This window comes from Tyto alba, unplaced genomic scaffold (genome assembly GCF_018691265.1).
Source record: "Tyto alba isolate M040663 unplaced genomic scaffold, T.alba_DEE_v4.0 Super-Scaffold_38, whole genome shotgun sequence".
Lineage (NCBI taxonomy): Eukaryota > Metazoa > Chordata > Aves > Strigiformes > Tytonidae > Tyto > Tyto alba.
Window position 1 is genome coordinate 21,722,304 of NW_024881313.1, and position 13,333 is coordinate 21,735,636.

The window sequence follows — 13,333 nt, forward strand, 5'->3', positions numbered from 1 at the left end:
AACTAAAAACGTTTTAATGTAAAAACATCTCTCCATGCGACCGAGTGTCTGTCTTGGCACGATTCCCTCGACTCTATGAGTTAATCACACTGTACTGTTTGAATGAATTCACCCAAAGACCAGCACTGAACTTGCGGCAGAGGCTTGTACGTTAGCCCACTGATCAAAATGAGCTTTTCTATACTGGAAGTAGCTGATAATCACAACTTTTAGCATCAAAACGGAACTATTCTCGGTCTCTGTAGAGTGTCCGTGAAGCATAAAGCAATGAAACAGGAGTTGGATAATTCCCTTCGAGGTTTATTAAGCTCTTACAGCACTTCCGACATCTCCCAATTTGACATCTCCCGTCTGAAAAGGAGCAAACGTTCACAGTAGCTCTTTTGCCCAGCTGCAGAAGCCGCCGAGGATGTTTGTGCTGCCATGTGAAACTTTTGTTTTGCTGCTGGCCCTAGGCAGATGGCACTGCGATGCGTATATATTGCTAAGCACAACTGGGAGGACGATCAAAGATATCATCTTGATGTTCTACTTGCGAAGCTACTGTGTCAACCTCGCCGGTTTCACAATGTTTTCCCTTGCAGCTACATAGCGAACGGGTTTCCTTACAAATGTGCGTCGATCGTCTCTATTTGGAAAGAAATATCAGCACGGTATATGTAAGAAGAATCTTTTCATTCTCCGACGTTACATTTATATAGATCGAGGGATAAAGCCGAAGTCTGCTGTGTCTTTCTGAGCTTGTTCAACAAGCACCCTGACCAAAGGTAGAGGCAGAGGCGGGCTGTGAGGCTGGGAAATGATGTTTCTCTGTCTTCGTCCGACCAAATTTTCCGCCCTGGTTCAGCCGCCTGCAGCTCCGAGCAGCGCTTTTGTGCCCGGCCGGAGTGGGCGATAGGCGGCAACGATCCAGCCCCGGGGAAAGCGAGGGAGAGGGAGCGTGAAGGGCTCCGCAGGATTCTGGAGGAGAAGAGGCAAGAACGGGGAGAAGGAATGCAGAAATATGTAGAAGGAGGAAGAGAAGGAGCAATTACGAGCTTGCCAAGTTCGTCCCCCAGCACCGAGCGTTGCTCGAAACAACCTGCGCCGCCGCCTTTCAGCGGTCCGGCGCCGGCGGGCGGGCACCGCCGGGAACCTCCCGAAAAGCGGCGGCGGCCCGAGGGCGGGGGGCGAGCGCAGGGCGAGCACCGGGGGCGGCTCCGGGGAGCTCCGCTAAAATGCGACGTTCTCCGGTTTTCTAATCATGAAGGGGGGCACCGAAACCCGAAGGCGGAGGCGAAGCAAGCGGCGGGCGTCCTCCCAGCCGGGGCGATACTTTTGGTCCTTGTGCCCCCACGGCTGCCGAGGATGTGCCGCCCGTCGCCTCCTCCGCCGCGCAGCTGCCCAAGAATTCACTCCTTTCGCTGGGGGATTTTCAAAACGCGGCCAGAGCAAGTCCTCCCGGGGCCGGTACCGGGGCGAAGCCTGCTCCCTTCCACCTCCGCCACCCCCGCGCCTCTTTTCTCCTTCGCCGCGTCCCCGGGCCGCCCGTCCCTTCGCCCCGGAGGCGGCGAGCTTGTGGCTCCTGCCTTCCAGACATCGCTTCTGGACTGCTCATCTCTCGCCACGCAGGAACTCCTGCAGTTCCGATCTTTGCCACCAAACCGGTTCAGAGGATCGGGCTGTCTCGCCGCGCCTGGCTCCGGTTTCCAGCCCGGGCGCGGGGCGGGCGGCGGCGGCCCCCCCCGCCAGGTACCGCGGCGGGCGGCGGCCCCGGCCCGCACCTTGCGCCCTCCCGATTTCAATACGGTGAAATTCTGAGACGATGTTTACTCAGATAAGTGTTTCCTGTTTCCGCTGTTAATTTTTAACGTTCTTGCTTCTACTCTGGGTACTTGAAACGGATTTCCTTCATTTTACTATAAACAGTTTCTTTTTCATGTTTTCTGCCTGTCTGCTACCAAGCGGACGCCCTGAGAAGAACCTGCTCTCCCGCCCCAAGGGCTGCGGATCTCCGCTTTCCGCGGTTCAAACTCGTTGCCCCGCTCCGAGAGCTCCAAGCCACGGTTGCTTTGTGCTTTATTAGTTCAAGAATTGCAAAGGATTATGGCAACGAGGATTTTTTTTTTTTTTTTCCAGCTCTGGCTCCTTCACTCCTTTTCCCCACGGCTAACAGGACAGTCCCACCGGGACAACGGGAAAATTGCTAAAGCCCGGTGGGGACTGGGGCAACTTTCGGTCTCACCGTCTTTGGGGATGGGATATTTGTATTTATTTAACAGTGCTGATGTGGGGTTAGGGGAAAAAAAAAAAAAAAAAAAAAGTCGGTAACGGGTAAAGCACGAAGGACATGTAATTCCCGTGGCAAAGGGAGGTTTTCCCAGCCGGGGGCGGGCGGGGACAGGGACTCGCACCCCACGGCGCTGCCGCGGAGCCCGGGCGCGCCGGGCAGGACAGCGGCGGCCGCGGACAGGCCGCGGGCGGCGGAGCCGGAGGCGGGCACTGCCCCAGCCGGGCGGTGAGCCCGCGGGCCTCCCGGCGGCCCCGCCGCCGGGGCCGTGCGGCCGCCGCCTCCCTCGGGCCGCGGAAGGCCGGCGGGGAGCTGCGGTACGACTTGCGCTTCTCTCCGCGCCGCCTCCGCCGGTCGGGGAACGCGGCTCCCCGGGCCGGCGCGGAAACGCGGCGCTCGGCCCCGCCGGTGCCACGGGCGAGGCCTAGCCCCTACCCCCTCCCCTCCGCCGGCCGCCCCCGCCGGCCGCCCCGCTACCGGGCGGGCCGGCCCGGCTCCGCGCCCCCCGCCGCCGCCCGGGCAGAGGCCATCTTGCGCCTGCGCAGCTCTCCCGCCTCGCGCCCGCGGAACTTCCCCCGCGCGCCGCCAGATTCGAACGGGGCGCGCGGGGGGCAGCGCGCGGGGGGCAGCGCGCGGGACCCCCCCCCCCCCCAACACCACCCCGAACGCTCCGCGCCTCACCGCGCTGTACCGCGCAGCGCCGCGCCGCCCCCGCGGAGCACTGCCCGCGCAACCTCCGCCGGCGGCCGCTGCGGGATACGGTGCCCCGCTTCGCCGCCGGGCCGGGCCGGGCCGGGCCGGGGGGAGGCGGGCGCGCCCGGCGGGCAGCGCGCCCGGCCGCCGCCGCCCTCCGCCGAGGCGTAGCGATGCAGCCGCAGCCCCCGCACCGTCCTGCGCCCTTGCCTGCCCTTCTCCCCCCGCCCGCCCTGCCCTTAGGGTGCTCCAGCTAGCCCGGATATTTGGGGATGTGCGTGCCGGGAAGGGGGCACCGGGACGTGGCTTTCCGGCATCGCCCGTCCCGTGTTCTCGGCGGCCCTGCTGCAGGGACCCGGCCTCCTCCCGAGGCCGGCCGGCCCCAGCCCTCCTCGGGGCACGGCGGGACCCCGGGGCGCCCCGACCTCCCCCAGAGTGGGGAGGGGGCCGCGGTAGCCATTTGGCGCCTGTATTTTCGTGAAACGCAGGTGAATATCGCACCTCGTCTAGAGAGACAAAGGGCTGCATGTTCCCCATCGCCAGGGGAAGGCAGATGCTTTCCCCGCTCTCCGCGCCGATGCTCTCAGCGGTGTGGCGGGGGATATTCCCCGGGGAGCAGCCGGGCGAGATCTCCCCGGTGGCAGGGAGGCCACTTTTCCAATAGCAGAGGCAGCCAGCAGCCCTTCCCTCCTCCGCGCCCGCCGCCGGGCTCCGCGCCGCCGCTGTCTCGCACGCCGCATCCCCGGTGGAGGAGGCCGAGGCCGGGAGGCGCCGCCCCGCATCCCGGGGCCTCCGCTGAGCCCAGCGCTCCCGGGCACCTCTGCCAGCGCTGGCATTTCTCACTCCTCCCTCTGCATGTTCTGGGGATGCTTGAGAGGTGCCTCCTCGACGAGGCACTTTCTGACCTGCGAGACAACGTCGTGCCAAAGATCTGCGGCTGTTGGAGGCCTCCGAAATGGGCTGATCCTAAAAAAAAAAATAAAAGAAGCAAACAAACAAAAAAAACCCACTCCAAAACAGTTCCGCATACACAATCCCAAAAACTTTAAATGGGAAATGCGAAAAAAATTACAAAACCAAAAACCCAACAGTAAAAAAATCCCCAAACCAAAACCAAGAACCCCCAAAAGCAACGCGAAGACGGTGCTGCAAGGGTAGGTGTTGGCGTGGCCGAGGTGCAAGAAGTGCTTTGTGAGTGATGCCCCTGCGAGACAGCTGTCGCCTATGCGGAGTGAGGAACCTGCGCACACCCTCCGCGGGTTCCCGACGCCGGCAGCCCGCCAACCGGTGCCGGGCTGCGCGGGGCGCGGAGCCGCGGCTCCGCCCGGCCCCCGGGTGCTCCGGTGCAGCCGGCCGGGACGTGTCCCTCCCCGGAGGGCTGGGAGTTTGGTTTCCAGGCTGAGTGGACTGGTGGCGAAGGGCTGCGGCAGGAGCCCCGGGGGACACCGCGCTGCTGCTCCCGGGGCCGGAGCGCTGCCCCCGGGCAGGCGGGCGCGCAGGGACAGCCCCCGGGCACCGAGGAGCCGGCAGCCGTGGGGACCGGCGGAGGCGAGGCTGAGAGCCGAGAGGGATGCCTACAAGCCACGAGCTGCCATTTTGTCTCTTTTAAGTGGGTTGCCTTTCCCCTCTCTGGGAGCGCGGTGCGTGGCGGTGGCAGCGGTGTCTCCCCTTGCCCGGCCCCTCCTCGGCCGCCCTCCGGGGAGGCGGCCCGGGGCTGCACGGGAGGTCCCCTCGGCAAAGCGCCCCTCAGCCCCAGCCTCCCCAGCCCTGGCGTTTTCCTTGCCACCTCCGCCCTAGGTGCTCGGGGTTTGCAGGCTGTTCAGCTGATTTGTTGCTAATAGCAACCACACGACAGCGATTTGCAGCCTTTTCTGCTGCTGGTGCCTCTCGTTACACCTTCTGCAGACCGGGATATCGTCGTCTGGCTGCTGCGTGTCCCCACCCCTCTAACCACAGCAGCCAGGGACAATGATGGGGCAGGAGGACGGGGCGGCCGCGGGCTCCGCCGGGCATCGCGCAGATTTGGTCCTTCCAAGATGAAGAGCTAAATAGTGGCCAGCCCCTCGCTTTTCCCGCCGCGGCCGCGCAGGCTCCGCGTATTTCGCATTGTCTTGGAGCATTGTTGTGAGCTGCCAGCGCCCGCAATCCTACCGGCATGGGGGGAGAAGCGCTGCTGGGTTTACATATGTAGATGCGGGCAGCGTTCAGAGCCAAGCCGACACACACCCTCCCCCGGAGCAACAGACACAAAGGGAGACCTCGTTCCTTTCAAGTCCCCAGAATAAATTAAGCTCAGGCTTTCAGTTTTGGAACGTCCCAAAAAAAATTTTTTTTTTTTTTTTAAATGGCACTGCACAAGCGCTGACGGTTCCGCAGGAAATCAGAGGTGTAACCATATGCACGTGGTAAAAAGGGCTCAGCCCTACCAGCTAATATTTCCTGGTCCCATCCTGCAAGTCAGCCTGAAATGTTTTGCCCTTTTCCAGTTTACTTACCCCTTCTATTTTTTTTTCCGTCTTTGCTTAGTGCAGTGGCGACGCACCAATCTCCACTAGCCAAATCCACCCTATTTACATGTTTACAGTTACAAATGTCTGCTCAAATGCCAGCGTCGTCCTCTTAGGTGAAGAAAAGAAGTCCTCTTTCCAGTGCGTTTGCAGTGCCTCGACTGTCTTCGCTTCACAGAACTAATTTACTCCATAGGAAGGTCTCAAAAACTAAACTCACTGCTGAACATCCGGAGGGGACCCTAGCATAGTGTAAATCGCTGGAGCCCTGAACCAAAGCTCAGGGAAAAAGAGGGGTGACTCTCCACTGCTACGGTCTCTCTGACAGAGTTTTTGCTAAAATCAGGTACTGACAAAGCCCCAATCTAAATTTTAAAATTTAATTATTCAAGAACTCAAAGCTTATGTTTTAGTAGAGACTATACACGGCGTTGGAGATACGTTGTACACTCTCTTCGAGAGAGCACTTCAGTTCCCCACATCCCATTCGCTCCTACTAACCTTTCCACGCTTAACCTCCCCGCTTTCAAAAGATCAGCGCTTTCGGCTCCGATCCGCGGGAGCGAGCGGAGGAGTTTGCGCGTTGCTCTTCTAACCAAACGCGCTCAGTCGTGCAAGCGCGGGATTAAAAAAAAAAAAAAAAAAAAAAAAACACAACAAAAAATCCCCCTTAATTTCTGCAACCCTGTAAATATCTGCTCAAAGCCTTGAACAATTTCCCAGGCGTGTGGCAAACTGAGGAGACCCTCCAGAGGCAGATCGGGAGACCCAGCCCCGCGCCGATGGGCGCGGGGGGCGGCTCCGGCCCCGCTGTCCCGCAGAGCCCGGGGGGGGCTGTCCCGCGTGGGCTGTCCCGAGGGGGCAGCCCGCAGCCGCCGGGGAAGCCGCCACCCCAACACGCAGGAAGATCTCACCTTCTCATGGGCGTCGCGCAGTTTGAAGGCGCGGAGGAGCAGCCACGGCTTGAGCAGCCGCCGCACCGCGGGGCCGTCGGGGGGGCAGCGAGCCCGGCCCTGGACCGGCCACCCAGCGCCCTGCCAGCCCCGGGGGACCCGCGGAGGACCCGGCTGCTGCCCTGCGGGGGCTGAGCTACCTGTTGCCTCGCACCCGTGGGGACGGGGTCAAGCCGGGAAAGCCCGTGGGAAGCCCCCCCGGCATCCCTCTCCGCGCTACTCCTCCCCCCCCCCCCCCCCCGCCTCCAAAAGAAAACCAAAACCAAACCAACCCCAAACCTCTCCAGGAGCAACTTCGCCCTTCAGCGGCCAGGGGAACATGATGCTTCCCCGCCCCGTTACGGGCGTATTTCCGAGTGAATCAAAGGCTGAGATTAAAAAACACCCACCAGAAAGCGAAGACACGTTATTAATTTGTATAATTATTGCCTATTCCCTTTGTCTCCGGTTTATTTTTTAAGCTGAGGTGTGCAGCAACGCAGTCGTTACTAACACCACCCGCCTAAGGATACAGGTTTCTTACTAATGAGAACCCCAGCAGCAAGCAATGAAGTCTCACAACTACGTCATTTCCATAAATGATTTTCCGTCTTCAGTACTTTGCGAGAACCGGTGACATTTCCGTAGACCGCATTTGCATGGTGTTTATTCCTCATTATTATTATTAACCATGCGAACAGACTCTCAGTATCAAGGAACGAAATGTAACACCAAGTTTTGGAGGTACTCAGGGTGCGTTTTGTTGTTTCACTTATCCGAACATTAGACTTAATTGGACAGATAAATCAATTTATCTGTAATCGACACATCTGCTTTTTAAAAAAGCCCCAACCTCTGGAAGTAATTCATCACCGTTTGTTTATTTTTTTTTTTATTTAACTTAAGAACAGAAATAAGTATAAAGAAATGTGTTTAACAGCTGTTCCCTTCTCAAGTACACATGGTGATAATTTCCCAAAATATTTTCTGTGGCAAACGACTTTCTCACCAATCTGATTTAATTTGTCTCATTTATTTGTAAAGAACAGCACATCATCTGTTTTGTTTGTTTGCTTAAAGAGAGATTAGTTTTCGCATTAAATACTCCTGGAAACACGTGGCTCATTTTAGACCATGATATTGCTTATGTTAGCCCACCTCCTTTAATTTGAGCAAACCCCGAGAAGATTTCTTAAAATTAGACGTCTTTCTTACACTTTTTCAAACTTTTAAAATACGGCTGAAGTAACTCCTGCCTTTCAACTTCAAGGTATGAGATAAAACTTTATACTACCTACCAAATAGTAAGTTTGGGTAGTGTCACTGATCTGGGTTTGTACATTTAGAGCTCTGCGGAACAAAATATCAGCCTATGAAATCCTGAAGCCACTGTGCGTTAGAAGGTGGCTACAGAAAGGGACATTCTTTATTGACTAGTAACTCTAGTTTTCTGCTGTGGATCACGATTTCACTTGGAGCAGCCTGATCGATAGCAAAGCTAACTAGTAACTTCGTTCACAAATATACCACGTCTTGGGAATCGCCCTCAAAAGATACTGCAGGAGATGTAGAGTCTGTTTCCACTCAAATCCTGATAACCCTAATTTCATTTTGCAGTCCCACCGTTTGCATTAGTTGCTATCCAGACCTCCAAGCTTGTGTTTACTCACAGATGCAGCCATGCCTTGGCCGACCGGTTATGAAGAGAATTATTCGTAAATAGTTCTTGCAGCCGGAGACACCAAGATGGGAAAAGTGGAAGGCGGTGCCTCGCTTATCTACCGTAATGATACGTTATTGAAAAAAAAAAAAATACTGTTATGGTGCACAGGAATAACTAGTACCTGTGCTTGGCAAAGTCTGGGGGCTGCTGCCGGACCGCCCCCCCCCCAAGTGCCCCCTCCCGCGCTGCTCCCCCGCCGCGGCTGGACGCGCTCGGGCTTATCATTGACTCTGCGCGGGGGTACGGCGCGAGCAAAGCCTTCCCCTCCCGCCGGGACGGCGCTTCTCCCGCCACACTTTCCCCGTGGCACGACCCGCGTGGCTCCCGGCAGAGGCGGTAGCTGTAGCCCACGGGCTCGCCCCTGCGCGCCCGCGCTGCCGAAGCGCTCCGCGGCTGTGGGTGGGCGGGAGGTCCCCGGCCCTGTGCAGAGCGAGTTGATTTCCAGTGCAGCGCGAAAAGCCCCGGCGTGGGCCGGCGCGGCGGTGTAAGGCAATAGCGGAGATCCCCGAGGAGCAATGGCAGTGGTGGTAAGAAAGGAAAAAAAAATTAAAATAAAAGGACCCCTCTTCTCGAAGAATAAAGGCGCGGCGGGGTGCGGTGGGGCCGCTCCGGGAGCGTTGCGGCTGCCCGTATTTTTCTTTTTTATTCCTTTTTATTTATCCCCCACCCAGGGCGAGGAGGGGGAGCGGGAGCCGGTCAGGGGGACCCCGGAGGAGCTGCCGGGCGATGCGTGCGGCTCAGCCGGGCCGGCGGGGCTCTCCCTCCCGGCCTGCCGGGCCCTTGGCAAGTTGCGCAGCAGCGGAGCGGGACGCCCCGAGGGCGCTGGGAGCGGCTGCCTGCGCGGGGCGGCCGGGCAGGGGTGACCCCCCCTGACGCTTCCAAATGTCAGGGGAGGGGGCGGGCAGGCCCCGGCCCGGCAGCCCGCCGCCTCACCGCCAGCCCCCGGGCCCGCCTGCGCTGCGCGGGACGCGGAGCAGGAGCGGCGGCCCGCGGGGGGTGGCCTGGGCGAGTCGCGGCGCTGAGCCCGGCCCCGGCCTTCCCCGCCCAGCGCTCCCGAGAAATGCAGCTCCCGGTATAGAGGAGAGCGTAAACAGCTGCCTATATGCGTCCTTACGTAACTTCGTGTTCCTATATAACCACAGACACATCTCCACGCGGCCGTGTGTGTATTTAGGTGCGGTACAGAGGCGTGAAGTCCTCTTTCCGCGGTCCGTACGCCCCCGCAGAGCCCTATAGGTGCCTATGCTCACACCTGTGCCTACACCTATACGTTGAACACACGCATGCGACACACCGCCCCCCGGGCGCTGCCCGCCTGCGCTGTATTTCACGGGGGGCCGCGGAGGGGAGCGGGCTCGTGGGCTGCGCGGGGCGGTGCGCGGCGGGCGGGCGCGCTGACGTCACGAGCGGCGGTGGCGCGGCCCCGCCCCTCCGCGGCTCGGCTTCCGCCCAGTTGCCAGGGCGACGGGTACACAGCGCAGCCTTGCGCGGGCGCGCAGCCTGCTGAGCCGCCGCCATGAGCCAGAGGCAGGTTCTGCAAGGTAGGCCGGGGCCGGGGCGGCGGGGGCCGGGGCCGGGGCCGGTGGGGCGGCCGCTAACCCCGTGCCCCGGCGCTGTCGCCCGCAGTCTTCGAGCAGTACCAGCGCGCTAGGACGCAGTTCGTGCAGGCGGTGGCCGAGCTCGCCGCCCGGCCCCACAACATCGAGACCCTCCAAAACGCAGGTACGCGCCCACCGCCCTTCCGCCACGCCAGAGCCGGCGGGACCGGGCGGTGCGCGGCCGCGGCGACTTCCGCGCCCCGGCGCCGCTGCTCCTGATGCCCGACGGTGGGGAAAGGGGAGCGGGGGGGACGGAGCGCTTCCCTGTCCGTGTGTGTCCGTCCCCCCCCCCCCCGCCCCGGGTTGGCTGCTTACTTTCCGAGGATTTTTTTTCCCGTAGGATTTGGCCTGGCCCCGCGGTGCGAGGACGGGCTCGCCGGGTCCCCTGCGGCGCGGTGGGAAAGTTAATTACGCCCGTCAGCTGCGTGCGCGGGTTCCCCTGCTTGTCTGAAGGGTTCTCTGTTTGTTTTGAGGTAGATGACTGTGGCTGTAGCCTCATAACTTACTTTAATTTCAGGGTAAATTTCTCAGTATAACTCACTTCATTTACTTCCTCGTGCTTCTGATACAGCTTTATGTAAAGTCTAGAAAACGGGATTCCTGGTGAAGCCAGCACTGACTTGCCAAGGAAAGCCGACTTCAGAAGTAACTATTTTTATACTAGCTTTACAAGTTGTTCCTAAATTCTTCAATGCTTTTCGCCAGCAGATTTGCTCAGCTTAGAAGGGATTCACTTTTGTTATATTGCTGTCATGGGATGTCATGAACCAAATTGGGCATTTTTAGAAACAGGAGCAATGGGAGCACTTCCACCAGCTGTTGTGCTGCTGGCATCTGGCAGACCTGCTCCACTTAGCCAAAGTTCTTGAGCTTAAAAGAGGAAAAAGAAGTGCTCAGTAATTGATTACCTGAAAGACAGTTTGAAAAAGTGTTATAAATCGGTAGTTGATTTGCCATATGCTCTTTCCATGAGTTGATTATGTTTCTGTTTGTCTTGATTTTGTTTTTAATACTTGTTTCCCAGATCTAGTAAAGCTGTTAGTCTTTTCTGAGATACAGTGGGATCAGACAAGAAAACCAATCATGTAAATACTTTCAACTTTCTGTTATCGCATTTACACATGTGTATTAAAATGTTTTTATTGAAAATCTATCACTTAAATTCTTGTTAAGGAAACATTTGCTTTGATTATGGGAGTGGCACATTGACACCAGGCCTTTTGTGTTACCTTGCTGTGTCTTTTGATTATTTTTTTTTTCTAGTCTTTCAGTGAGTTACTGTCAGTGCTTTAGTTTATCGAAATGATTGCCGTTTACCAAAGGGATGTCTTGGAATAACTGACATCTTATTTGTAAGAAGAGTTCCCTCTGTGCCCATTTACAGTTCTGATTTTAGCTGCTTACAGTTTAGGCAGGCTTCTTACAGTTCAGTGTTTTTAAAAATGGGGAAAGTTTCTATTTTAAGAAAACAAAGAAAATGCCAAGCTAATTTTAATGATACTGTATTTCATCTTAAAATAATTATTTGATGTAGTCTGGTTGGTAACTTTACCTTCAAAGTGATCTGTTGCTTGTGCAGAAGAAATAATCAGTTCAGGGGTCTGAAACTTTCTTCTGTTCACAGCTGGTGTTGGTCTGAAGGTTAATTTTACAAGGATCAGGTTCTGGAGTAGTAATGTGGAAATGTGCATTTGTGTAAGTTATCATCTTTGGATCATTCTGGTACCAAGCTGCTTTTCCATAGACTTTAGTTTTTCAGACTCTAGAAGAGAGGGGAATGTCTGCAAATATAGTGTTTTCTATTACAATTTGTTTGAAAAGCTGAGGCCCACAAATATTCTACCATCTTCCCCAACTTCTGCATTTAAAGCTAGTTCATAGTGTTATAATTCAGATGATGGCTGTTAGTTTTAACCATTTCTGGATGTGCTAGATACAGGTTTTTAAAACTGAATGAAATGTGATTAAGTGATTTTTAAAACCTCCCACCAAATAAAATGTGATTTGATCCTTTTGTTAAAGCACATAAGATATAGGTATCTAGCAGATAACTGGCAGATCTTTTATGGTCTTGATCTAGTGAGCTCTGGAGCAATGATTGGGGAAAGATGTCTGTCTATACGTGTATCTCTGTATAAAGCCATATAGAAAAGGGTTGAGGGCTTGTTTGTTATTTTTGTAAAGAAAGCTAGCTATCCCTTAGGGACATCACAGTTTTAAGAAGATGCAGAAAGTCTTTGCCTGCTGTCATTTTCCATTAGCTTCAGGAGGCAGGGGCACCTTGCAGGGTTCTTTGGCTGGATCTCAAAGGTTGTCAGGATTTAGTCTTTTTCTGTCTGAAGCAGAAGACAAGATTACAGTGATTTAAATTTGAACAAAACTGAACCTTTAAAATGTACTGTAGCATTAATACTCTTGTATTATTGGCCTCAATTTATGTTTCTGGAATATCCAAAATTCAGACTGGCAGCAGTGAAAGGTCATTGCTCAAGGAATAAAGTGTTTGGTTCCATTTTTAGAAGTCCTTTTATAAATACTTAATATCTTATAAGGAAAATAAATACTAGTTTGAGACCTAGTTCTTTGTGGAAGTGTCTCAGGATACCGTGCTAATATTGTGAAAGATGGAGGTGTGTTTAAAAAATAATTCTTTACTACACTATAAGACCTGCTTCTGTGGTATTAAAACAGGTACAGGCAGTGGTATTGCAAATTAGGAGATGGCAGACTGCAGCATGGAGAGGAGCAAGTGGCCAGGATCAGAGGTGGGAGTTTCTTATGGCGGTTTGGCTGTTGAGAAACCTCAAGGTACCATTTTTGTGGAGGCTCCTATATATGACCTGTAAGGAGAACTGGTGGGAGCTGACAAGCTGGAAAGGTCAGAGAGGGCCAACAGGAAACCCACCTTTTCCCAGGACATCTCTCTTCTGAGGCTTCTGTATCTCATCAAGCTCTGGAGCTGCCTTTCCCACTGAGTCTAAATCCTGAACGTGGTTGTAAGCAGGGAACTGGAATTTGGCCCTGGTCTTTGACCCATTTACATGGCACTGGCTCTCTTGTGGTCAGGAATGTCCTGGGGAGGTTAATGCCTGGGAGCTCAGCAGCTTTCTGGTGGTGGGGAAGTGCAAGGAATGATCAGAGAAATTCCTTTGTCAGAACTCATTCCTGTGTGTTTTCCAGGTCTGTGGTTGGTTTTGATAAGGTGGTTCCTTATGATTAAATATTACCATGAATAATAATTACAGGATTTATCATTTGAATGTTTAATTAATGGATACTTGGGAAAAAAAGCCTCCTCCAAAAATTCTAAACTTTTTCCATTTAGTAAATGTATATTTGGAACAATGTCAGACAATTAATTTATCCAATCTTGTTTCTGGAGGGCTGCTGACAAGTGGGAGAAGCTACTTTGATAGTAGCAGTTTTAAACATATTATATAAAAATAAAGCTATTTGTTTGGCAGCTACGGTTCATGAAGTTTGGCACTTGGAATTCATTATTAAGCTCCACATCCCCTCATCCTTCCAAAATTTAAAATCTTAGAAACAGACTATTTTCAGTTATAACAGCAGATGAATTTGAGTTCTCTTTCTTGCACTGAGATTTAGGC

General features: G+C 54.9%; 1 protein-coding gene across 2 annotated transcripts in view; it reads left to right on the forward strand.

Moving 5' to 3' along the window:
- Positions 1 to 9,584: 9,584 nt before the first annotated feature.
- SPAG6 (sperm associated antigen 6) overlaps positions 9,585 to 13,333 on the forward strand; it is a 37,861-nt gene continuing 34,112 nt past the window's right edge. For both annotated transcript variants that reach the window (XM_042802168.1, XM_042802169.1), the window contains exons 1-2: positions 9,585 to 9,665; positions 9,751 to 9,846. In XM_042802168.1, coding sequence (XP_042658102.1) covers positions 9,641 to 9,665; positions 9,751 to 9,846 — 121 coding nt within the window. In that variant the 5' untranslated portion in view covers positions 9,585 to 9,640. The remainder of the gene's footprint in view (positions 9,666 to 9,750; positions 9,847 to 13,333) is intronic.